General features: G+C 34.2%; 1 protein-coding gene across 5 annotated transcripts in view; it reads right to left on the reverse strand.

Annotated features, from left to right (window-relative positions):
* CDC14A (cell division cycle 14A) overlaps positions 1-27,463 on the reverse strand; it is a 61,120-nt gene that overhangs the window by 6,807 nt on the left and 26,850 nt on the right. The window contains exons 5-16 of one of the 5 annotated variants that reach the window (XM_075760047.1): positions 26,939-27,018; positions 26,111-26,167; positions 17,792-17,858; positions 15,511-15,573; positions 12,330-12,417; positions 11,617-11,847; positions 9,168-9,306; positions 6,380-6,533; positions 4,021-4,136; positions 3,404-3,451; positions 1,649-1,777; positions 380-704 (exon numbers count right to left, since the gene is read on the reverse strand). In XM_075760047.1, the coding sequence (XP_075616162.1) occupies positions 404-704; positions 1,649-1,777; positions 3,404-3,451; positions 4,021-4,136; positions 6,380-6,533; positions 9,168-9,306; positions 11,617-11,847; positions 12,330-12,417; positions 15,511-15,573; positions 17,792-17,858; positions 26,111-26,167; positions 26,939-27,018 (1,473 nt within the window). In that variant the 3' untranslated portion in view covers positions 380-403. The remainder of the gene's footprint in view (positions 1-379; positions 705-1,648; positions 1,778-3,403; positions 3,452-4,020; positions 4,137-6,379; positions 6,534-9,167; positions 9,307-11,616; positions 11,848-12,329; positions 12,418-15,510; positions 15,574-17,791; positions 17,859-26,110; positions 26,168-26,938; positions 27,019-27,463) is intronic. The other 4 variants (XM_075760052.1, XM_075760049.1, XM_075760048.1 and 1 more) reach the window with 4 other exon arrangements.

The following is a 27,463-nucleotide window of genomic DNA, read 5'->3' on the forward strand; positions in this document are numbered from 1 at the left end:
CTTCTTTAAATCTGTTACTGCATGAAGAATAAGATACATAAACTTATAAAAAACATTATGGATAATTTGAAATAAAATCTTACAGGTAACAAGGTCCATAAAAAAAGATATCAGAAAAAGTGTTAGTTGAAGTTCAGGAGTGATTTATTTTTATGAACCCTCCATCATCTAGATGCTTGAAAGAGATGGGGAAAAAAAAAAAGCAGCTGAAATGATAATTACTTAAAAAGGAAACAGACAAAGGTGCTGTTCAGAAACATTAAAGGAAGTCAGAGAATTATGCTGGATTAAGATTTTTTTGCAACAGTTTTGCTCACAGAAGCAAGGAAGATAAGCATCGGTGAGATGCCTGAATGTGCTGTTGTAACTATGAACTTACAGAAATTGATTGACTCTGGTATGGTCAATTGCTGGAGGAGTTGCAAGGCCCATAAAGGAAGGCTGATGTGTACTCGTCTGTCACGGCGCTGTGAAAACTGGTTTGGCTGCTCAGGTTGCCACTACTGCTGTTTCTGTTGTATAAGTTGTTGTTCAGTTCATGGTTATTTCTGTGTGGCAGCTGCAAGCTGCCATTCAAGTGGCTGGAGAGTTGGCTTACAGAAAAACCTGTCCTAGAGGCCAATGATGTCATTTTGCTCTCATCATCATCTGAAGCAGCATACAGGTTCCCTAGAGAACTGGCTAGTCTGGAGTTTATGGAAACGCTGAATGGAAAACACATGTGGGGAAGAAAATACACACAAGGTATGTACAGGTATATACAAAAAAAATAACAGACAATTCAGAAGACATTAGGTGAATAACATGGACCATTCTAAAATAATTTGTGTTTGCACACAGGTTCATCTTCTAGCTCTCAAATAATGAGACCCAGAATTCTTTGTCAAGTGCTCCCAAACTTTCTTTATTCAAGCACTACCATGGCCAGCTTTCCCCTCCATCAAACCATATGCACATGCAGGAGATTATGTTAAAAAGTCTAGGCAGTGGCTGATGTACCTTTAAGTATTTTGTGTACATGTAACAGTTTAAGAACTCCTCTTCTGTTTCCTGAAATCAGTAACATGATACATGTCTTCAGGTAACCAAGAAGTAATGTGATAAAATTTGAGAATAAAAATAGGGCGTCCTGAAATATCTCTTGGTTATTTTTTTTCAAGTAAATATTTGTGCCCAAAAAGTTATTAAAAATGCATCATTCTAAATTTCATTTAACATCCATAATTACTTAGTACAATAGTAATAATGGAATTAAATATAGCAATAAATCAAGTGTTCATAAAATTAATATTAATTACCACTCAGTTATCTTCTGCAATTAATAGCATATAGACTTGTGGGACTACTTGCAAAACTTCTACAAACTCAGATGCGTTACACAAAACCAAACCCTGAGTAATGTAATACTGTTTCTGACTTGGTATGGTCCCACCAAAACTCTCATACCAGTAGTACAGGTTTTGGTTTTTGCTTGTTTTTTTTAAATCTGCAGACAACTAAAGTTTGGCAAGTGGAACAGCAAATCACTTTCTAAGTAAATTTAAGCCTTCTTACACCCAAGATCAGCAAGTGCTTCATAGACTGCATATGTGCTGAAAACCATTGTAGTATACAGTAAGTATTTGTACCAAAATGAGAACAAAAAAACCTTTTAAGGTTAGGGCCCGAGGATGCGGGAATTCTGCTTATTCTGTCTGCAGATGGTGAATTAACTGCCGTCACTTTGGAGGCCTTCAGAGGAGACATGGATCCTTCTGTGCCACCTGAAGTATTCAGTCTAAAAGGAGTGCAGAGTTTTAGTGAGAAGGAAGATTTTTATAATTGAAATATACATCTGAAACACATACAGTCTTTTAATACACAGACTGGTATTTTAAAAAGTGGGAATTCTCAAGTGCGAGTCCTGAGAACTCAATAGCAAAAACTCAGTTTTGTCTGTTTTCAAATACCTTTTCAAAAAAACTTTTCAAAATATCCCACTCCCAAGTTTTTCCTCTGTTGTACCATACTATACAGTTATAGGCTACCTTTCACCTTGATTATTCGTGAAGGCTAAGTGTCCATTTTGTATCAAAATTATTGTAAATTTGATTACAAATTTTAAATATTGTAGATTTGAGAAAGAATACTTTTTTGCTTATAAAGCAAGTAGGAGTAGAAAAAACCCAACACTGTAGCTTTCACAAGATCATCATCATCATCTCCAAATGACAGAAAGAACATTTTTACGAAGCTCTTTCTAGGGTGGGACTCAATGACCAAATTCTTCATATTTTGCTAATGAGAAGTATGATACACTGGACTACTCAAAAATGTTAGCATTATAGCTCTCCATATTAGTGTATTAAAAACTGATAAATCGATAGTCTCACAGTAGTATGAAATTCTCTCCATCCTTAGACCTGGGGATATTACCGTGATCAGCTCTTAAAGGATGAAAGACCTTGGGTACAAGTCTCCAACTACAAGCACAGAAGGAGTGATATTGAGCAAAAATAACTTTAATTCCAAGAAAGGGTAAACAGGTATCTCCAATGTAAGACATCTAGAGTAATCCACCTCAGAAATCCAAGTTGTCACAAAACTGAAGATAACGTGGTCTTTTCAGTATTAATGCTTTATAAGGACTGGTATTTTGTCTTACATGTATTTTAGATGCAATGGGGTAAAGGATGCAATGGTTAAAAACAAAATACTCAATTCTGCTATTCTTTTAACTCTTAAAATTAAGTAAATTCTCACTTTACATTTTATTTTCTTTTGAGTGGCACTATCTGCCACTGATTTGAGATTAGTACAGGTCATAAATGAAATAAACATTTAGAAAATAAGAAGAAACTATTGGCTTTATTGGCTCCACAGAAAGTTCTGAACAAAGCATGTAATAAAGTGTACAGTGAGGACTGTGTATTAAAATATGAAATGGTATTAAAACAATGTTTATCTGGTACATCTTCTAAAAAAAGTACTGATAGTATCCACTAAGCAATACTTCTAGTTCACCTACTAAAACACACAGGACAAAAACTGTGATACGCAGGCAATATGTAGCCAATTTAGGCTTTTGAGACAAGTATCTAGTTTTATAGGGATAAAGTAGTTATGAGTTAACTAGTCATCCTTCACTGCATAACACCATGGATATTAGAAAATGTGACTGAGGAAATTACTTTTATGTGCTAATTATTTACTAAGAAGAATTCAAGGTATCCCTAAAGTAGAGTTGTGCCCCTGTCCTTTAGATTATTGTCCCCCCATTTGCAGGCCTTTAAAAAAGTGTGTACCTGCTGCTTATCAGAAGTCTGAAATTGCCAATCAATTGATGTCATAACTATAAATCAAAACACTGAAAATGTAAGACCTGAGTGGTATACATTTAGAACTATAATTTTAAAGTTAATACCTGAAAGGTTGTGATATTGACCTGGTGTGCAGTTTCATGTCTTGCAGCCTAAGGAAACCAAAGTAGCAATCTTTATCAAAGGATAAAAAGTCTTTCCCCTCCCACAAAGCATACTTGCATGTCTCATACTGGCTTTAAAGTACGAGACTAACAAGAGTTAAAAATTATTGACAATCTTTATTTTAATTTAAACGGAGAGCTACTTGAGGTTTATTTTCAAACTTCACATTTTTACTGGTTCTGAAAAATTAAAAATTTAGATGAGGAGTACAGAAAAGTAATTATAGAAAGATAACTAAGTTCATTGAAGAATATTTTGTTTGAGATGTAAGTTTTAAAATGCTAGATATAAATTTGAAGATTTTAAAATCTTTTTCTACTTTGTCTTTTACTGCTACATAATAAGTAGGTATCCTGAATAGGGAGTCAGAAAAAAAAAAAGAAAAAATTAATAAACTAAATCTGCAACTAATAGATATATAGCTAGAGAAATTTCCACCACAGAAGGTGGTGGAAATTAGGACTACTGCCTTAAAAAAGGCCACGTACTTGCCATAAAGATCTGACAGCTCATATTGAATTTAAAATTGCAGATTACCTCAGAATTAATTAATTACCTCAGAGCTCCAGTTGTAGCAGAACATGGCCGTCTCCGACTTTTTAAGGCATTAAGCTCATCTCCCTGTGTCATACCATTCTGAGTTTCCACACCTGCTTTGTCTTCAAAATCATTCTGGGAAATACAAAGTACGCAAGCAAGGAAACAGATCAGATCCTTAGGAGCAGTGTAGTTTCAAAGTACTGAACAGCTCCTTGGCAAGGATTATAATTTAAACGGCCTATCTACAACCGTCTGCATACATGGGGCACTACTCTGTCTTTGCATAGTTCCAGTAAATTAAACGTGTCACAGTACAAATGCACATTCACAGAGGCTTTTTGCAGAATCTGACCTCAAAATCAGTTCAGGATGCTCAAGTCTAACACCAGTATTTATTTACTTCAAAAACGTCAGTTTTTATAGAACTTTAAAAATAGTTATGGAAGAAGGAGTTAAAGTTATTATCAATGTGGAAGGGACGTAGTAACACACAATGCTGTGATATGCACAAGATGAGGAAGAAATTTAGATAAAGTTGTGTCCCCTGCAAGAGGAGCTAAAAATCAACTTTCCTAAATTACTAATTTAAAAATGTTCTAGAAAAATACAGTTTTGAAAAAAATTTCCCTATGAGAACTTAATAAGGAATATAAGGTGAACAGATTTCAGAGCTTTATCCTACTACTTCTAGCTTTCAAAAATATTTTAAACTCTAAGAAATACTAAGTGTTTGCCAACACTGTTTAAATGCCTATTTATAATTTCTAACTGATCTCAAAATAAGACCTAAGTATTAAATAGAGATAGTATCTTAAGTAGCAGAGAAACATGACCCAAGTATTAAATATAGTATCTTAAGTAGCAGAGAAATATAAAAGTTAGAGAACTGCGATTTTTTTTAATTGCCAAATGAAAGAAACCTTATGCCAATAATGGCTTCATTTGACCTCAGATCAAGTATTTGTTTGTATTACTGCAGTTCCTATTGTGTCCAAGTGACCTCACTGCTCTATATAGAACAGAACAATAGTTTCTGCCATTAACCAAAATGAAAGATTGACTACTTTAGCTAGATTTCATTGAAGATTATATGCTAGGTTGTTGTTACCTATCATTCAGCCTCAACGCTGATAAATTTTGTTTCACTGTCTTTACTTGCCCAACAGTTAACTGCATGTAGCTGTTCTGTCCTCTGATTCTTAGACCTTATGCATTTCTGGGATTGGGAACATTACTTTGCTTTTTGTTTCTAGAGAGCCTAGTATAATGAGGTCCTGAAATATAATGAAATTTCCAAAGAGATAAAGAGATAAGTTAAATGTTTTGAAAAATTAAGGTCAAACAGCTTTAATATGCCATCTGTAAAAAACTGAAATATACATATTACAGAGAGAGTTACAGTAGAAAAAAAGTGGCACTGTGAATTTATGTTGTGAATCTGTACATAAGCTGCTACACAGTGTACAGGTAGTTGAGTTACCTGCAAGTAAGTTGCCTTGAATACTGGTAGCAGTAAAGGTAGCTCAAATTCAAAACTATTATTTTTACCCATATGGCTATGTGCCAGCTGTTTTCATTAGGCATACTAGTGTTATATTGTCCATTTAGTAATCTAGATATTTAATTTAACATATCACAGGCCACAAATTGAACTTCCAGAAGGCAAAACAGTACCTTTACAGAAAGGCATTCAAAGTGCTCTTCCAGATTAGGATAGATCACATGACAGTTCTTAGTATAAATTAAAATAATCTTCTATCGGAAGAAGGTGCCCACTACATCCCTCGTTTTTCACATCAAGGATTCCATCAGCAACAAAAAAGCTCCTTAGTTATTACAGAGCTAAGACGGATTAATCAAATGCATAGTTCCTCTAAACTGCTTCTTACAGATTCTATAAGAAACTACAGTTTAAGATTTGACTAGCCCAGAAGCAGAAATATGTTCACTTTAGTTCACATTTCACGCCTGTGCTTCCAATAATTGTAAGGTACTTACCCTAAAACGTACACATCACATCAGTAATTCATAAGACTGTGATAAAGGCATGGACATTTATACACTCATGCGTTATTAGTTAGAAACTTGGAATAAATAGATTTCCAGGAAGAAAACTGATTTTTTTCCCCTCCATTCTCCAATAAGCAACTGAAAACCCTGAAGGAATAACTTGAAATAACGCAGACCTTTTGAAGTTTGCACTTTTTGAAAAAAGTGGAGGATTGTTTTAATTATGACCTATAAAAAAAGTTTAGTTGTGAAAAAGCAATTTAGTACTAGTACAAGCCTAAAAAAGCCTGAAAATTATCTGTAGCTAGTTATTAAAAGATCAACTCCATCTCTGCCTGTTTGAATTGTTTCCTATGAACTCTTACCTCCCTGTATTGATCCAAGTCTTGTACTTCATTCAAGCTGTCACTGATTGAAATGTCATTGAAGCCACAAAGAACTCTGTTAATATTTCCATCAACTACTTGTTTCTGCTTTGATCGGATGAGATCTCCCTCCAGCCACAACGTTGCTTGCTTCCTTTAGGATACAAAACCAAATCAATTCATATCAACAAGTTTGCACACACACAGGATATGAAAACATGCTACTCAGATTGCCAACATTTGAATCTTCTGTACATCTTCATTTGGAAAAAAAAAATGTCTATCACAAACAAAAAAAAATTCATAATTTTCAATGCTCAAAAAGAACAAAAAAAAACCCCAACCAGAATCACCAGGGAAGTATTACAGGTACTAAAACTTCATTTTACAAAATCCTACTGGGAAAAGAGATTAACTAGGAATTTGCAATGGTATTTTAAAACTTAAAAATTCATATAAAATAATGCTTTTATATATGTAATGTGCATAATAAATGATGATACAGCACCTTCCAACTTCTTATTAGCAGGAGGGTTTTGAATACAGATACTGTGCAATAAAACTGCACAGTGGAAGTGGTCATAGTCATGTGAAGTTGAACAGGACTCTAGTATCACTTTTCAGAAAATAAGATTATATATCCTTCAGACAGGTGGTAAAAAAATAATCAATTGCTACAACATGCATGAGCTAAGCAGGCTTTTGTTGATGAGACTGCATTATTCCTCGATAAAGAATTTTGATGGTCATGCTAGTTCCTGTCATGCTAGTTCCATCCAAGAACTGAGACCCAATTACTTACTATTGTAACAATTGTAAAATCAAAATCCTATACTGAAAAGAGAAAAAAAAATGAGGAATTAAATCAGAGTATACCTTCACTGGAAACTTGTTTGAAAACAGAATATTATGGCAAAGCTTAAGAGCCAAGTAGTCTGAGCCAACTGCCTAAACTTGCTCAATAATAAATGGGAAAGGTAAGGACTTCCAGAAAAATTTCACTAGGTCCCAAAAAAACATCAAGAGAAGGAGAGGGAGCACCACTTACTCTACCTAACAGAAGCAGCCTAGAAAACATGCTTGAATTTGAATACCTTTGAAATCTTTCAATATTAATTGCATTCACAGTAACAAACTGATTTGATACCTACTTGGGTGGGAGGGTCTCTTAAAAAAAAAAAAAAAAAACAACCTACTCAAACTTCCCTTATTACACCTCAAAGAACCGAGAGATGAAGGTCTGACACACATGAAAAGTTGGGAGATCAAAGTTGCAAGATTTTACCTTTTTGTCAGATGCAACTTTGCATCACTCTAATATAAAATATGTTGCCCTCAGGGCTGCAACTGACGTTAGCTTCTTCTTTCTCAATCCCATCTTGACACTACTGGTAACACTGCCTGATTGTCAAAACAGGTATCTATTGCCATAGGACAATAGAAAATTCTTACTGAACAATACTACAGCTTTTAGCTATGAATGAAAAATATCTGAAGGTTCTTTGCCTATCTGTAAAAATCAAATCGAGTATTTATAGACCACTGCAGAAAAGACACGGGCCCTGTTTTTCCTATCTTTCAAATAAACAGCACTCACTAACCACACTACCTACTACCTTTCTCTCTTAATGTTGCTCTGTTGTGGAAGTTATTCTTAGGAGTGCATCATCCAAGCATCAGCACAGTGTGGAGAAGTTTAATTTGCCTTCAGTGAGCACTTGTGGTTTGTGAAAGTTTGTGATTCACAGTATTTTGAATAATGGTGGGCCACCTTTCAAATAAAGGAGTGCCCATTCAGTTGCACTGGAAAATAAATAGAAATCCTCATTCATGCTAATTTCTCTTATGAATTAGAGTAATACCCCTTTCTCTCTGATATCCTATGGATTTTAAGATGCAAGGGCAGTGCATGTTTTACTATGTTTATGCAGTATCTAGCAGAGCTGTTGCATTCTCTTTTTTCCAGAGAGAGATAGATTTGTGGTGAATTTTCTCAAAAGTTTTTGCCTTTTAACGGTGAAAACGCCTCCAACTAAATATTATCATGTTATCAACTCAAAAAATATCAGCATAACCACTATAATAATAAATGTAGAAACCACTATGAAATTAAACTTAGTGTCAACATCACTGAAGCCAGTGCAATTTTGTTATTAATTTCCAGTCAGGATCAGACCTTGAATTACCCATTCAAATTATCTGCACATGAAATCTTCTCAACCCAGAGTATACAGTCAATTTTGAGAAGGAGCTGTATTAAAACCATACTTTTTTTTGTTAACGACTATTAGCTCCAAATCAGAAATGCTTCATATGTTATGCTAGGAATCTGACAGAGATCATAAGCTGTCTACCATGTACTTACTTAATATTTAGTTACAAGAAAGAAAAAAAACATGTATCAATTATACTACTGTATGATTCAAGTGTCATCATAGGCTATATATAAAGTATATAAATTCTGTCTTTTCCTTATTGTTGATTTACTCTTTTGCCCACATATAGACTTACATTTCCAACACATTTAACTCCTAAATCCCCCAGAACACAAACATGCAGAGTCTTGAGACCCTCTGCCCCTTAAGGTGACAAAATGCATAGCACTCCAGAGAAGATGACTGCTACTGAGTAAGTTTGTTTTCAATACCAAATTAACTAACCTTAAATATATTGCAACAGGCAGTAATATATGACATCAGTAGACAGAAAGTACATCCTATAAGTAGCGCAATATGGATAAGGATGTAGAGCAGCAGTTGATTCTTAGTAGCAAAGAAGGTATACATACTCTTCCAAGAAGTGTTGCTGGGGTCCTATAATAGAACCTGGTCGACATATTCTTATCCAAGCAATGGCTTCAGCATGTGTGAACTTGAAGTGTTTCATTATGTAACAGGCAATCAGTGTCCCTGTTCTCCCCAGGCCAGCTACAGAAACACAAGTATCAACATTCACATACAAAGTCAAGAGCATTTCATAACTATCAAAATATGCGATATGAGAAGCCTTCTTTGCAATGTTATTTGAAGAAAGAATTTCTGATTCAATATCCTGCTTATCACATAATTGTACATATAAGAACAAATATATCATACTTTTTAAAAGTTAACAGCATTTAAGAACACATACAACAGTGGTCACTCTTGGCGCTTGTACAATTCTACATTTTTTTTTTTTTTTTTTAAAGCTGATATTTTTTAAAAAAAACATGACCAAGCTGGAAAAAGAGTTCATATGTATAAAATCAGAAAAAACAACGTACCTTTGAGAGGCTAAACACACATACTTTACAAATTAAGGTTCAAATACATGCAAATACATATATATGCACGTCACAATGGAGAGCACCATGTGTCTTCTCAGCCAGCAGCTTTTTCTTTTTGTTGTGAAACCAACCTATAAAACTATTCACTTCTATCTGTATAAAGAGCAATGAATGTTGACCAGCATATAATGTTATATATCAATAGCTTAAAATAATTTAACACATTGCCCCACAAATCACAAACTAATTCTGGTTTTAAGGGGAGAATAGAGAGACAGAAAAATTAGTTTTTACTATCAAATCTCTAACTATAGAGTAAGAATTAATGTCTTTCTAACCCTATGTCTTATCTGCTAGTAAGGTGTCCCTCCACTTAAACCTTATTTTTCTGCAAATACAATATTTGCAATTTACAGTCTCATGGTGGCCAGCTATTGTTTATGCACCAACAACTATCTAAATGGAAACTCTCTAAGCAACCCAACATCCTTGCTGACAATTCTATACACAACTGAAAGCTCTTTACGTTTAACCAATAACTAAATCTTGCTGTGACTTTTTGGAAAATTGAGATGCTTCAGGTAAAAGGATGAAGATAAAAGTTCACAAATAGTGACATTCCCTAACTGTATAGTGGAAGACTAGCTCTGAAGAATCATTTAAAAAGGGGAAGTAAATGTTAGATAGTTTTGGGCTTCTGTTTTTGATTTTGGTTTTTTTTAAATGCAAAAGAAATGCAACATACAATAAATAACTAAAAGCTGTATTATACTAAACGTACACCTGAATAAGAAAATGGTCTCTGAAAATTGCAGATAACATCTACCAACTGAACATATCACTAAGACTTCAGTACTTTTCTCTAAGTTCCTGCTATTGTACAAAATTCCCATAGCAACCCTTTGCATTAAACCATTCTATAGCTTCTGGGACAAGCAATTTCTAGCATGGAAGCTGTGCCTGGAATACTTCTGCAATAAGAATACAAGAAAACAACAGGCAATACATTAACTCCAAGTTGACTGTTGGTTTAAATTTGTATAGTCTTATTTAGAAGGGTGTTAAAAACCTTCAAAAAATAAGATTGTTGGTTTGCTTATTAAATGGTCAGACATAAGACCAAAAATACTTCAGTTGAGCAAGCGCATATCTAAGTCACTAGAAAAGTATGTTGTATTGCTTTAGCAACTAAGTCTGGAGAATAACAATCTACTCCTGCTAATCAATAATTTATACTCTTATTTAGTCAATTAGCAGATGTCTAGCTTATTAACACCAGAATTTCTGGGTTCTAGCCACAGTAAGAACTTTTTAGCAAATAAACTTATTTATCTTTGATATGCATGTTTATTGTTCATGGAAAAATTACGAAAGAATAGCACTATTCTTGTTTCAGATCAGCAAGACATTCATCTCCACAATGTCCTTACACAACTCTAAACATAAATCAAGCTGAACCTTTCAAAAGCCTTTGTTAATCATTCTTGACTAAGCAAGTTTTGTGTATTTTCTGGCCGATTTGCTGAAATAGGCTGGTTTGAAATGCTGGCATCACAATAACTCACATTAACTTGAAACGTGGAAGTCATGCTCACAGAAAAATGTAGAGCAGTCCAAAAGCACAAAGAAAACCTTTCAGTCTCTTGCATTTCCTAGCCAATTATCATAATGCTGCAAAAGCATAATGCAAAAGAGAAATCTCCATCGACTAAAACTCACGCCTTCAAGTGATATTAAGAAAAAACAGAACAATGAACAACAGATTATCAGTTACTGTACACAGTAGCTTGGATGAAAGAACTTAATATGCACGTGAAAATAACAAATATTTGTCATATATTTAGTCAAGTATCATAAAGCAACATTACTTTCACAACCAGAAAGTATTATTTTTTAAATGCTTTATTTCTGGAACAGTCTCTATGGATTTATACTTATTTTGAACTTCAGTCTGAGAAATAAGTGCACACACCTTTACAATGTACAGCAATAGCACCGTCAGCATTTTCGCAGATGTTCAGGAACCTCTGAACTATACTGTCGCTTGGTGTGCTTCCATCTATGAAGAACAGGTCGTAATGCTCAAAACCAGCATCAGTAAATCGCTTTGCCTCATAAATTTTTTTGTTTAGTCTTATGATTGACGTGATATGATGTTTCTTGAAATAGGGAAAGTAGGCTTCAGGTGCGTGAAGAGGATAACCTATAAAAAAAATAAAGCAACAATCGTTTAATGTCATAGATAAAGTTCAAAGTCCTACTAAACATAATTGCCCCCAAAGCCTTTTTTGAATGACAAACATGCTAAAACTAAAAACGCTTTAATATTTTATTCAGAATAAACATGTTAAGTGATATAAAAAAAATTGTCCACAAAATGCTCATGCATTATGTTGCTTTATGCAGCTCACCTTTAATTCTGCATACTTATCGTATCAAGTATCAGGTTCCAGGAGAAAAGTAAGGGACCTGAATTTCCCAGGCATTGGAATTCTTCTAGCAAAGAGTAATTCCAAAACTTTTGGAATTAAGCTCTATGATTGTATATAAAATGTTCACTGTATGATTATTTCTGAAGATGAAAATTAATCTATAAACCTCTATTATCTTCTGCTCATTTGCTGTGACTGTTTAACATGCTGGAAAAAATAAGGTCATAGAATAGCATTAAAATATACACCATACCATTTTCAAGTTTGCTTTTTGGGTGTGGTCCACTAAATGCCAAAAATTTTCCTGGAATAATCCAGTTGAAGTCACCATTTTCCACCCGCTATAAAAATTTGAGAAGAGAAAAGCATTTTAATATCTGTACATACAAGGTTAAAAAATTACTAAAGATTTTATTTTACTTTTCACTATGTTCTTGCTGCATTAAAACAAAACACTTCAAATGTAATTAGCTAGCTTACCTATATGGGACAAACTAACTAACCTTAAGGTGCTCAGAAATCTCTTAATAAAATGAAACACAAAATATTTTGCTCAAGTTTTCCAATGAAAGCAGAAAGATCCTATATCTAAGATATTTCTCCCTTAGAGGGTTCAGCACATTAAGACACTGACTTGTAACAACACTGACAAACACCAACATTCTTGTATTTTTTAATCAAAGAATATGGAAAAATGCTTCCCTGTAAGCCACTAGCTAAAAACCCAATTCACAGAAAACAAATTAAAGCAATTAGCCTTCAAAACCAATTATCCTTTTCCTGTAGAAACTGAAATCTACATATTGGCATAAGCTCTGATGAGCTAGTAATCAAAGAAGCAAAATATAAATCAAATAAAAAGACTAAATGAAAAAAACTTTAAAATTGTGACATTTTGCCTTTCTTGGTCACTTTTAAATGAAAACTTCAAAAAGGTTCTGCAAATTCTCTCAGTGCCAAAACTGGAAGCTTCTTTGGAAATACATAACTACAATTCCAAACTGCTTTTTTTTTTTCTTTAACTGAAAAGTGCTCTTTCCTCATTTGGCAATGCAGTTATGCTCAGCATGACTTTTAAGGACATGGCACTCAGTTCAGCTACATTATTAAGCTTGTGTTTTTAGTTCTCAGCTCATCAAAACACCCTAATGAGTGAAAGGTTCTGATAATGGACATTACTGTAATCAATTCACCAACTGTTTGCTTAGCTAAGCCCATTAGGCTTGCTCCAAATATCCTCACACAGTGAAAACTCCTGGAAGTTAACAAGGTTGCATAAGGACTAGTGAACGGATCTTATTGCCAAATCAGGACCCCTCACACCCCCAAATTTGTATCACAGACTGCAATCTCTACATTGTAGCACCTTTACCCCCTTTACGGAAGAAGTCCTGTTCAATAAGTTAAAAGTATTTTTGTGTCGCCCATTTTATTTGTGAATTAAGTATTCTTTATAGTTACATAGGTTATTGTGAATTATTTAAATTTTAACCAATCTGAATGACAGATATATATGTATATGTGTATATATACACTCAACACTACATGCAAACAACATTATTATTTTAAAAAAAGAGAACTGGAATATTTTACATCTAGTCCAACAAAAGGAGAATTAGCTGCCTTAATAATGTAGTAAGATTAAAGAACTATAAATGTGAAATAGAATTTCCTTTAGCCTACTGTCTTTAAGGCTTATGCAACTTTTCTCCACATAACTACACATTTGAAGACCTAACACAGCAAAAACCTGGAACATTTAAAGTTTTCGATATATAGCACAGGACATATCTAAACATACAAAGCTGACCACGATGCATAAAATAATAAAAGACATACCAAAAAATGGACAAAAAAATTTAAAGATGTTTCCAAGTTCTAGGTTCTTAAACTCAGACAGCCAGCAGCACTTTAAACATCATTTACACATACATACTTTTCACAAACTAAAATAATGTTAAGCATTAAACAAAAAAATGGGATAGCTTTAGTCAATTATTTTAATACTTTTTTTGGGTAGATTTAACATCTACTGTATATACAGATTCCTAAGAATTCCCAATCATAATCTGGCTGTGGAACAAACATTTTCCTTTTGCACAGAGAGTAAGCAAAAAAGCAGCAATTTTATATTTTAAATTTCAGTTACTCTTCATTTAATTTTGGTGATTCAGCAAAGGCTATACCAATTTCTCAATCTAAACATTATTGAACATTACAGTATACAGAAATCCTTCTACAAGTGTGTTTAAGTTTTGTGAATAGCTTTACATTATAGCGTGCCTATTGCAGCCAACATCTACTGTATAGATTTGTGTTGTAAATTAAGTTTTTCCACTGTTTATTCCTCTCCTGACTTCACTTTCTTTCTTGAACATTTATGAAGCATTTCCTACAGCTGTACATATTTCAGATACGTATTGAGTCACCCATATTTCTTGCTTGTAAAACAAAATATTTACCAAATGTCACAGAGATTTAAGAAAAGGAATTATCCCTAAAACTTGTTTGATATTAGAAATATTCAACTTAAGAAAATAAATTTTAAAATGGACATTTTCAGGCTAAGCAAATTTATTCTCATTATTTTCAAGTTTTCTGAAAACTGCAATGGAGTGGCTGGGGGTGAAGAATACCGGCTACAATAAAGTAACACAACTCTAAAACCAGAGTTTAATGTATATTCAAATGTTTAGTATACCTCTAGTTTATGTATCTTTCTCCTTAACCAATGCAACTGCAGAAACTTCAGAGAGTTCCACAGACAAGGGCATATTTTAAAGGTTCTCTGTGGCAATATAGCTTGAGATAACTGTCTACTACTAGCAGGTAAAGGTGTGTACATCAAAAGTCCTAGCAGCATCTAGAGTCATCCAGAATATCTATTCTTAAATTGTAAGAAGGTTGGCAAAACAATGAATGATATCTGTGAGCTTTCTGGGATTTCATTAGGGAAATATTGTGGATGTATTTTCCTTTCTAGAATCTCCATATAACGCATCCTTACTAAAATAGCTCAAATTAGCTTAATCTACGTGGCTATAAAAAAATTTATCATATATTTGGGACTAATAGCATCTCAAGAAGCAGCTCAACAAGTGCTGGAAGAAAACACAGATTCTGCGGGTCAGCTGAGAGACCTTGGATTATATCCTGGGGGAAGGCTGGGAAAGCATGAAAGAGGTCCCAGAAGCCAGACAGGCTACAAGAAAACAGTAGACTTATTGTGTGATGCACTGAAATTGCAAGGATGTTCATCTTGCATGTTTTTCACATACAGCATACAGGTTTGGATGTACATACCTTACATATGAACACCAGGTTTTACCTGAATTAAAATGTGTTTCCACTATGTTTTACATTGTGTGATACTGTATATTCTAACTTATTTTAGGTAAACTAAACACATTTAACTCATTATTTAATGTACAAACCTCATAGTGTTCATATTCATCCACATCAAATGTCTTAAAGTCAAAAAATCCATGCTGCAAGGCCTAAAAGGCAACAAGTTATCAGTTTATTCTGAAATATGATATAATCTCATTTTATAATACTGTTTTTGAGAATCCAAAACTAAATCACTAAATGTTTGTGCTTTTGGCTTATTGAAGTCTCTATGTTAAGACAACATTACATTTTACACAGATTAACAACACAGACAACAAAAACTCCAACAATGTCACTAAAGCATGGCAGGCTCACTGTGTCCCCTTCAAAGACATTACAATGGTACATAAGGCTGTTGCATATCACTTAAACTATAAAACTGATTCTCTCCGCCCCACTATTTATCTTTTTTTCCTCTAAGGCAGATGACAAATTAAAAAGCAATTCCCTTTTTGCCGTACAAAAGTCATTCAATGATTTCTGTGCTGAATACATTTTCACGCAGTCGGACATAACTAAATATAGAACATTAAGAGTTTATTGATTTTTCTATACTTAGTATGATACTCTGATTTTATCACCATAATACCCAAGCAAAAATGGCATATACAGAATACAGTACTGTGGATAACCTGTATTTTATGATTTGTTTTTAATATACATTCCACTGATAGAATGAAGTTCACTAGACTATGTTAGATAGTATTTATTAAAAGGATTGAAAGAAGTCCTAGTTTTGTATTTGATTACTGTACTATTATTAAATATGCCAATTTCATACTGAAGATTAGTGTATAATATCATATTACAAACAATTCTATGAATAAGGAATTCATAGTCCAAATTTCTTGGAATTTTCAAGGACATTTTGAAGGAAGAGGAGGTAAACAGTTCTGCAGCATATATTTATACTGAATCTACTACATTTTGAGAAGTATAGATATTACATTCTGGGATTAAAGACACCACAGATCTATGATTTTAAAAAAAAAAACCCCAATAATCAGTCTGCCATTATTTGCTACATATAGAGCACCTTTTTAAAGACAAATAAAAATAGCTTTGTTGTCTACAACATAGGCTTCATGATTGGGCCTGTCATGAATCCTAAGATACCAAGAGGTTTGTCTGAACAGCTGATTTTGAAAAATGGATTTCATTTAAGCATGGTTGGCTGGCTGCACTCCAAAATTAGGAGGCCCTGTGAATTACAAGTATATGATATATGTGCATGCAAACACCAAATTTACCCAGGTAGACTAAGGTTTTACTTTAGATTAGTCATACGGTTTCTGCTCAAAGTATATTTATCTCTGTAGATGCACTGGACAACAATTCAGTAATAAACTTTATGGGAACAAAGGAGGAAAAACTGATTCTCAAAGTCCTTTTGACATGTTTGTTGCAGATAAATTACAGTGACTGCACTGACTGCTTCAGAGCTTCAGGATCTGTAGAATGCCACACTAATTAGACTCTTGCTGTTAAGTGACAGCTCCTTTCCCACCCCCACAGAACTAAAAATATTAAGCTCGATCTCTCTTTTTTCAATTTTTAAGAAACACCTGTTTTGCCATACTTTTAAGAATTACAAATAGTCTATAATGTCTGTATAGAACGGTTCATATAGCCTGCTCCCTTCAAGATCACTGGGAAATGATGAACAAAATTTAATCTTTGCTTACAGTATGAAGTATACACTATAATACAAGGTTACCAATTAAGATGTGACATAACATTTTAAAAAAGGAATATTGGAGCTTAATATTCCCCAGGACCAGGACTGTTGAAAGTGACACATTAAAATATTAGTAAGATACATTAATTTTCATTCTTTTCAAACAATTCTGAAAAGATTAGTGTCAAACACTGAACCAAGTGTTTTGGGGGAAGTTGGGGCCAAGTGCATTCAAAAACTGCTCAGATTAAATCACAGTATACCTGGGTGCCTGTCTTGCTTGACTTTATCAACCTATGTTATTGCCTTTTACCAATAGTTATAAATGATCTGTTAGCAGATCTAGTGCACTGCCTTGCACTGTTAAGAACTGCCCCCTGCCTGGCCTGGTGTGTTTGCACATTCCAATTCACAAGGTGAAGTTCAGAAAGCTGTCAAAGGCCAGGCCAGCCAGGTAAAAGCATAACCTTCTTCCATTGTCACTACTCAAACAGTCCTCAGTAACTTGGGCTTCATGACAGGATACTACTCATTCACATACATTTTTCTTTGAAACCAGATTTTCTAAATACTGTATTTCAACAGCATTTTCCTTCACGTTTTAAAAGTCAATTTAAATGTGTTTTGCTAAAGAAAAGTGTTATTACCTTATTTATTCCCTGTAAACAGTCCAAGATTGTAAGATTGTACGTGCAGTTCCCAAATGAAGCATCCCTATAGATTTAATAAAAATTAAATATACACAGAATTATTTTAAGAACTCAGGGAAAGGTGGCATACAACAAAGCATATTCAAGTCATTCAATCCACTCTGAGAAATCTGAATTAAAGTTTGAAGATGACATCTTTTTAGAAGCTTGTTCATGCTAAAGCATTCCCCTAAAGATGCAGCTCAATGTAACTGCAGTTAGATACTGCAAATTATTTTAAGCACATATTTTACATCCTCTAACTACTTGCCTTTTATTAAATTATTTGTGCTGTGCTGGAACAGGAAGCTTTGTATCCTCTCTCAATTGTCTAAGGATAGTAGCAAATAAAGCAAAACTTGCATTAACCATTATTCAAGTCTAATTGAGTTACACTGTCTAACAAGGAAAGTTTGGGTTTCATTTACAGGCTCTCATTTTGATGCCTGATTAAAGATGTGATTAAAAATTATCAAGACATACTTAAATTAAAAACTATCCAGATATAATTATAAGTTATTTGACCTCAGTTCTGCCACTATGAAAATAACAATTTTTCTTTAAAAGATGATAGGATACCCTAAAGCAAAACATATTCAAGTAGTAAAAGATGCCAACATAAAAGTAAATAACACCACCAAAAAATAACAGCAACAAAAGTATCATGGAAAAAAGAAAAAGTACTTTTCAAAGTCAGCTTCGGACCAGTTTGCATTTTAACAAAATTCTGCCTGGGCACGTAATTTCCTAATGACTCATTAAAGAAATCTTTTATAGTTTTGCTCTAAGCTATCTTATCCATAATGCTAAGAGCTGCAATTTAACTGAATACCAAAATTTTAGGTTTCAGCCAGATATAATCAATCTAAATTGATCTAAATTTCAGTCTTTCATTGAAAACTATCCTTTTTTTGATAGTCTACTTGATAAAAGTAGCATGAAATTTGTTATGTTGATATGCTCCTTCAATCCCAAGTACTTGAAGAGTAGAATATTGTCACCCGTTCTTTAAGAGCAGAATAAGTATAGCACTTCTAAGCAAGCAGTGTTCATAGAAAATGTATTTAAGAAAATAAAAGCTACAGTTTTTGTAGTGCCATATTACAGGCAAGATACTCTAGAAAAGCTTTCAAGTTATTAGATTATTAAAAATACTAGCCACAATGTTTTCGAATGGGAACTTTGAAGTGCGAATAAACATCCAAATCTAACAAAGTTTTTCAAAATGAAAAGCCATAAAGTATTTTTATTACATTAGATAAGTAGGACATACCAAAGCTACAAAATATAAACTGTACAGACAATACATTTTTGAAGGGGAAAGCTGGATAACAGGTCATTTTAGCACAAAAGCATTTTAGCAAGCAAAAAGGTCTTCCAAGCAAAAAAAAAACCTTTTAAGGCCCCAATGGGAACACATACATAGCAGAAAATCTTTAAAAGCTGTAACAGTTTTCTGAAGGGGCTGACAGAAACAACAAAACCTAAAACAATGCAAACCACAAAATTAAGTGTTTAGATAAATACGAATGGAAGATATGATTGTAGCAGACACATTCTATATTACATGTTATTTTGCTATAACAAGAATATAATTTTTATTTTATCTATATGTATGTAACTACTTCTTCAATTTATATGGCATCTGATACTGCAGCACATAAAAACAATACTGGGAAAAAAACCACATAATCTCTGATCCATTAATAAGAAGCACTATGAGAGCAAGACAGAGAAGGGAGAGAGGACATCGAACTTGACCTAGATGTACAAGATAAGCCTATCACAATTCCAGGTGTACAGTATTCTTAGCTACAGTTCCCACAGACAGCTATTACCAGTGGCGTGCACATGGATGCTGGCAGCTAACATCTATTGCCTACGTCATCTGTGCCTCAAATGTCGCATTTCTGTTGCTGTGCACTTAACCATTAAAGTAGGTGTACTCTGACTGAAGAAAACAGCTCCACTGACACTTGCCATCTACACACAGTAAAATAATAGAAAAACTGAAAGCCAGGAAAATTCCAAATAGGCAAAATTTTGGAATGAACAAAAAGCTGTTTAAACCTAATCCCAAATTCCCAGAACTCAAGGAATAGCAGTATTCTAATATTTTTTTTTAAAGAAATGCAACACATTGAGTTAACATCTGAAAAACTCACCCTCATCTATCTTTTGTGGCAGAATGTGATAATGTAACACTACCATAAACAAATACTATATATGAATGACAGTACAGCACGGTAGTGAATTAACACCTGGAAGCAGTGGCTTAATATTACCTAATGCTTCAAGGGAAAGCATGATGTTTGATGAACCATGGCAAATATTGAGCATATTATAGCAGACCTTGCCGTAATCTCTCTTTCTCTCCCTCTGCCCCTCAAGTATCTTCTGGTAAGAACGCACATGCAAATCACAGAACTTTTTTCTATCGTAATTTGGAAAACAACAAAATAGAACAAAATATATGAACTTTTTTTTTTTTGCCTTAAAGCCACAGCCATTTTTATTTTAGCACTCCCAACTCTTTTCAGGGTAAATCCAGAAACATATATATCTTTGCTTTTCTAGTTTCCAAAAGTACAACCGTCCAATTAGAATAAATTCCAGATGTAACCCCCTTTCTGAAACTTTAGTGGTTTATGCTCCAGAATTTTACGCTTGTGGACTCAGGAGATGAAACCAAGTTACCAGTTTCAGAACACACAGCTAGCAACAAAATGCACTTTTACAGAGCTGTTTTAAATACTAAAACAATATAAAAAACTATTTATGAAGCAAAGTCACAGTGTACTTATGAAGTGACATTTTTTTATATTCAATCTTCCTATCAAATAGATGATTTATTATTATTCCAGAGAGGTGTTACTACTCCTTTAGAGTTTAGGCAAAGAGCATTTTGCAGAAGTATTAGAGAGGACAGATGCTTAATGCCAATCTTACTGCTGACTACGTGTCTAGAAAGGCCTTGAAATACTCAAAAGACAAAGATTAAGAGTTTATCGTGACCTGATTTCCTGAATGTTTTAAATAAATTACTTGAGCAAAATATCTTTGTTTAGAGGGAGTTGTCTACAGTATTTTAAGTCACTAATTATTTTGATTCTTTCTTTAAGAACAAAACCAAAACAAATCTCCCCTCCAGTGACCTAGAGGACTTCCTCCAGGCTGAAGCTGTGTTATCAAGTTCTTTTTCTAGCCCAGAGAAATCAGTCAGAAGTCATGTCAAATCATTAAGAAACTTTGTAAATATTTAAAAAACAAATTTGTTCTTATTGTCTAAATCTTCCTGAATGAATGCATTTACTGGAGAAAACTAAATAATTAAAAACTAACACAGAACAGCTAGTTCAATTTCACTGTTCTTTGTGTCAACCTATCTTCCTTCCTACTGATGTATAAATTTCTAGATCATGGATAAAAACATTGGATATTGTCAGAACTAATACTAACCTTTACAAAAATTGTGTTAGAAATACAGCTATTCTCATACCGCATTGACTTAAGTCAATTATATTGCTAGATCCATCAGCATGTGTTTTCTTTCTACCAATGACATATCTCAAACTTTTAGAGCAATAATGAATAATACTAATTTTAGCTTGCACAAAACACAATAGATTCCGAACAGGCCACCCTTTGTACCAGAGTAAAACTAAATGCAAGCACTAGCAGTTATGAGAAAGACCAGAGTAAAAAAAAAAACAAACCTTTACTAACCTTGAAAAAACATGTAATTCTAGATGAAATTAAAATTAATTTCAGACATTCTTCCTATTTAAACTTATTCTTCTCCTTTGTCCACTGTATACAGTCAGCATCATATCCTACAGAAAACTAATGCAAGTGCTTAAGTTTAAGACTAGTCATTTTTAACTTACTGGGACTACTTATGCACATACAAAAACATTTAGTTGTTTTATTGGTGGAAACCAAGCTATTTGGTTTTCAAACGTTATAGCTTTTCGTTCAACTCACAAGCCTGTGTTTAAAAAAGTACAGAAGAGAAAGGAGGATCTCATTTCATATCAGAATAATAGAACAGTGCACATACAGACATCTCCTGTACCATTTTACAGGGTGCTCTGATTTCTGTTGCTGATCAGATCATGTTTCATGACAGTATTCTTCCAGTCTTTTATGGCCAAATGCATAACATTGATTTGCAAACAGTGTTTTACTAACTATTACCTGATAGTATTCTATTTGCTTTCAAAATTAGAAAAACATGAATATTTCTATGAGATACAGATGTAGTACAAATCTGAGCCGGCATTACGGAGCTGCAAATCCCACATCCGATTTTACAGTTATTGTAGTTGACCTCAATACTGCATAATGCTTTCCCTTTCGCCACACCTCTAAACGCTATCATAACAAAATAGTTTGTTTCCCCAGTACTTGCCAATAAAGAAACAAAATCCAAAAGCTACAAACTAAAATCTAGCTCTGAAATTCACGACATATCTATAGACTGAACACAGTAATACTAAAATATATTTGTTTTTTTTCTCTTTATTATAAAGGTAATAGAGAGTAGTTTGAAGTAAAAATCTAAAACAAGTTTCACAATAGGAAACTTGTATTTATGATGAGTTAAAATGGTGTTAGCACCTTTTTCTTAAATGGAAGTGAGAAGATACAGTACAAGATCTTCAAAAGACTAGAACGTCACCAAGTGACAGTGAATCAGTCAAAAAATAAGATGAAAGTGTCTCAAAAACAGTAGTGCCTTATCCTCCTCCTTTGTCTTTAGTTTTTCTATTATAAAAACAAAACCAAAAAATTTCCATGTGTCTTCTAAGAGGGGTATTCTGATTTCCTTCCACCCCTGAACAATATTTGCTGAAGCTGTCTTTAAATGAAATACCAGCTAAAGATCTAAGCTGATTAAAGCTTTTTGAGGTCACTGAGCTAGACGAAAGTAGATCAGTTTCCCAGTGATCACTTCATGTAAACATACCTCAGTACTCCATAAGGAATCTGACAATCTCACAGCTTCTACCTATTGCAAGTTGTCTTTTTTTCAAAAATCACTTCAGAGATCAAATTAACCAACTTGTAAAATAATCTAACTGTTAACACTTAACGGATCTTTAATCACTGATAAACTGTTGCACTTGAAACTATTCATGGAGATGATCTATACTACAGAAATTATATAATATCTAAGTTCCTGGCTCCAAGAATGAATTCAAGTCAGTAAGTACTGCGTACCAATGATTAATATTTCAAATTATTTCCTTCCAAGACCTTAGAATAGGAGGGAAGAGGTAAGACATTTGGGTTATGTTTTTCATTGTACATAAGAGTCATTTTAGTCCTTTTAAAGACACTAAAGATGTGGAAGGAGTACAAACTTCCTTATAGCACCAACTTGTTTCTTCACAGTTGTGTTGGTTTTGCATGGCAAGGTTTTGGTAGCGGGGGGGCTACAGGGGTGGCTTCTGTGAGAAGCTGCTAGAAGCTTCCCCTGTGTCTGACAGAGCCAATGCCAGCCAGCTCCAAGACAGACTCGCCACTGGCCAAGGCCAAGCCAATCAGCGCCTCTGGGATAACATATTTAAGAAGGAAAAAAACAGTTAGAGAGAGCTTTTGCAGCCAGAGAGAGGAGTGAGAAGATGTAAGAAACTCTGCAGACACCAAGGTCAGTGAAGAAGGAGGGGGAGGAGGTGCTCCAGGCGCCAGAGCAAGATTCCCCTGCAGCCCGTGGTGAAGACCATGGTGAAGCAGGCTGTCCCCCTGCAGCCCATGGAGGGAGGGTGAGGGGGTGTAGAGATTCCACCTGCAGCCCGTGGAAGACCCCATGCCAGAGCTGGTGGGGGCACCTGAAGGTATAGCTCGATGCCAAGCAGATATACTACTTAAGGCTGTACTACTACTTCCAGCACAGGTTCATTTACTTGAGCCTGTGTACCATGCTACATTTTGCACCAGAGATGTCTCAAATATCTTAGAATGGACAGGAGGAGAAAATAATCTCAAAGGCCTTGGAAAACCAGGGAAGGAGGAATAAATTATTTCTTTCCCATTCCCAGCTAATGTAGATTGTCCCGCTGCAGGCCCTCATCAGACCTACTTGCCCTTCTCTTAGTCCCAGTAATTCTTAAGGTCCTTATGTATCTCTTCCGGCCTCTTCCTATGAATTCAACTCCCAAATATCCCCTCTATAGCTATCAGACTCCCCATTTTTACGTAGCCTCCTGTCTTGTCAGAATCCTTCAGTTTATCTCCTCATTCCTCTTCATCTCACCTCCCGTACAGCTAGATTACACAGCAGAACAAACTATACTGCAGGTAACAGAATTGGCTTAGGCTCTAATCCAGTGCCAAGACCTGACATAGTCCAAAGCAGCTCCAAAACAAACAAGGCTTTTTCCAGTCTCATGCCATAGAAGAAAGAATGCTCAACAAATCACGTTTAATTCTTCTAGCAAAAGCTTATAACACTATATTCCAATCTAGAAACACCAAGGCTCTGCTCAAGATGATTGTCTCCCTCTCATCCTCTAAAATAGCTAAAAGCTTTATGTTAAAAAAAAAAAAAAAAACCACCAACTAAAACCATACCAAAACCCAACCACACCACAGAAAACCCACCACAAAAAAAAAAAAAAGCAAAAAACCCCAAAACCAACCCACAACCAAAAAACCACAGCCTTCCAAAAAAGCTTTAGTCTTAGCCAATCATTTATCTCCCAGCAACTCAGTGCTTGAAACGAAAGGACGGAGAGTGCAGAGGAGTTATGTTTCAGAAGACTGCCTACTGTATATACTTATTGCCCTCTTCCCATGAAGCTGACAAATGGAATGAAGTGATTACACTTTTGTAATCATTTTGACAAACCAGACTGCAAACACAGAGTGGTCCCTTTGCTAGAAATTGTTGTCTTCAATGTTTTCAGCTAGTATTCTCTCCCCTAGTAAACATGAAATGCTCTTTGTGTATCATAAAGGTATCTGCAGAAAATTTTTCTGTTTCTTCTATTTTTTGACCCCTCCTTTGCTGATTAGAGTAGCTAACTATTATATTTTGGAATAGAATTTTATGAATTCAAACTCACAGGGATTTGCTTTGAATAATTATTTAACACTTCGAATGAAATTGTTTCATGTCATTAAATTTGTTACTATGGTTATCAGCCTCACAAGAAATCAGAGACAATTACTTTCACTACTCCCTACCAGTCAAACAGAAATATCATTTTTTATTATTATTACTACTGTTATCATGATTGTTATTATAAGGAATTGGTTGCAAAGCAACAGTCTATAGCCTTTGGTTTGAGCAAATAGGGTCATAGACTGTTCTGCAAACACACTATTCCTCCCAAGTCTTACAATTTGAGGATCTGACAACTAAGGTTCTTCGCTTTGTCAGAACCTCTTTTCTACGCATCTTAATCTTTGCTTTGGCAGGAGAGAAAGGAACCTAAAGACATAGCAACTCAGTATAATTCTAAACAGTAAAAAATTTTAATTGGTGAACAAGATACAGCTATTCTCATGTAACATACATCCTCCCCTACTAAGATTTTTGCTTTTTAAGCAAGTTCTGAATAAACTAAGCTTAAGATCCTGAAAAATTTAAGTCACTTGAATATTCAAAACATATTAAAGAAATACCCCTGCCAAAGTTGAATTACTGAGAATTTATATGAAAGGGAGAATCAGGGTTTTTTTAGACTCCACTAAAATGCTACATAATAATCCCCAAAAGGAAAGGAAATACTGCAGGGAAATATTTCAGTTGTTCCTTCCCCAAAATAAGGAGACAGAAGAATGTATTGACATCGTTTCTGTGCTCAGAATAACAGTTTGCTTCAAAGAACTTCTTGTAGCAATTTTCCAGTAGCTGAACCTTCTGTAAATGGAAAGGACCAATGTTATTATTTCAAACTGGGAAAAGATCAGGAACCAAAGAATCTAAAAGGTGGAGAAAACTATTCTTTGTTTAACTTAGGTCATCACTCCTGTATTTTATATAGAATTTGGAGATGCTAAAAAACACTGACATTTAAAATAACTGATTTTTTAAATGCATTGTACCAAGTATCTTTTATAATTAGCTGAAAAAAATATAGGCAACAGCTCAGTAAATGTTTTGGGCTTTGGAGAGCTATTGATGACTAGGTGAATGTATAAACTTTCTGCCAATAAAAGCTATCACTGATTTGATACCTTTTTAAAAAATGTGTTAGATGGTTTAAGATTTCAAAGCCAAACTGGTCTTCACATACAAATCTACCATCCCAATAGTTTATACTGTACCTGGCTCCTGTACAAGGTATGAGGAAAGAGACAATCTGATCTTCCTTTGCTGAGTGGCTGTAGAATCAGAAGAATTTGATATAGACAAGGTAAGTCTATATCAATGCATTGGCTGTCAGTGAACACTACTTGTAAAACATTGACCTTCTTGCAGTTGCCTTTTATTGCCAGTGTTTGCATAAGAATAGCGTGAGGTATTTTCGTTCATAAAGTACAAGGGCATTGCATGGTCCACACCATGAAAAAAATCTGGAAGTCTTTTTATTAGATAAGCATGACAACTAAAACTGCTCAGATTCAAGTTTCAATGTGACCTTAGTACATAGAATAAAGACGGATTGACAGAAATTATCTATGATTCATTGAAAACAGAAAGGCAAAGCAATTTAGTAAGTGGAACATCAGTATTTGTTCTGTAAAACAGAGAAAACATAACAGCATAAACCCCCCTTCATTCATGTAAGTCTAGCTGGTTAGGTAATAGTAATTTAAAAGATTTGAATGACTTCCAAATAGTAAAACACAATACATCATAAAGAAAAGTTTTAATTGCTAAATCACAAATACTTTAAGAACTATTTTTTAAACCTGACAGTTTGAAAGACTGGGAGCATTACTTAAAACTTAAATCAATCAAAATAGCTTTATTATTCCAACACAGAGCAAGTAATTCCACCAGAAGTAAAAAACATTTTTTCTAGAGATCAGTCATTTTGATACAACATCTGTATCAGACATGAAACCCTTTTCTGGGAAAGCAATCTGAAAAATTTATACTTAGCAAATTCCAAAAGACAAAAGTTAGGCCCATTTCTCTTGTTCACATACCTAAATGGAAGATATGGTGGATTAGATCCAGACAAGAGTGTTCTGTAAGCTTCTTCTGGTGTTTTCTTCAAGTATATTACCTAAAAAAACAAAAAAACCCTGAGCCTGAGAAGTCATTAACCACATGTGTGCTTCCCCCAGCCCACTAAACTCTTAAGAATGTACACTATACTCCTTTATGGCCAACTTATGACATTTATAGGTCAAAAAAAGATATACCTACATGAAGTAAAAGATTCAGAAATCAACAGAAACTGGGATTTTTGTTTTATGTCATTCCCCTCCTTTAAAAAAAAAAAATCACATTGCTGCAACTGAGAGACTTTAAGACGGACTCAACATCATACTAAGATGAAAAATAGGCATCTATGCATCTTGTATCCAATTTCAGATGAGTCAAAAGCACAGTTATCACTGGAGCTCACAAAGGAAACATTTCTCCACCACAGCTCAACAGAAGATTTTCGAGCACAAATATTTTTTGATTCCTAATTGTCGATACCAAACTACTAATTAACAAAAATA

The sequence above is a fragment of the Balearica regulorum genome, chromosome 8, assembly GCF_011004875.1.
Source record: "Balearica regulorum gibbericeps isolate bBalReg1 chromosome 8, bBalReg1.pri, whole genome shotgun sequence".
In the NCBI taxonomy this organism is placed as follows: Eukaryota; Metazoa; Chordata; class Aves; order Gruiformes; family Gruidae; genus Balearica; species Balearica regulorum.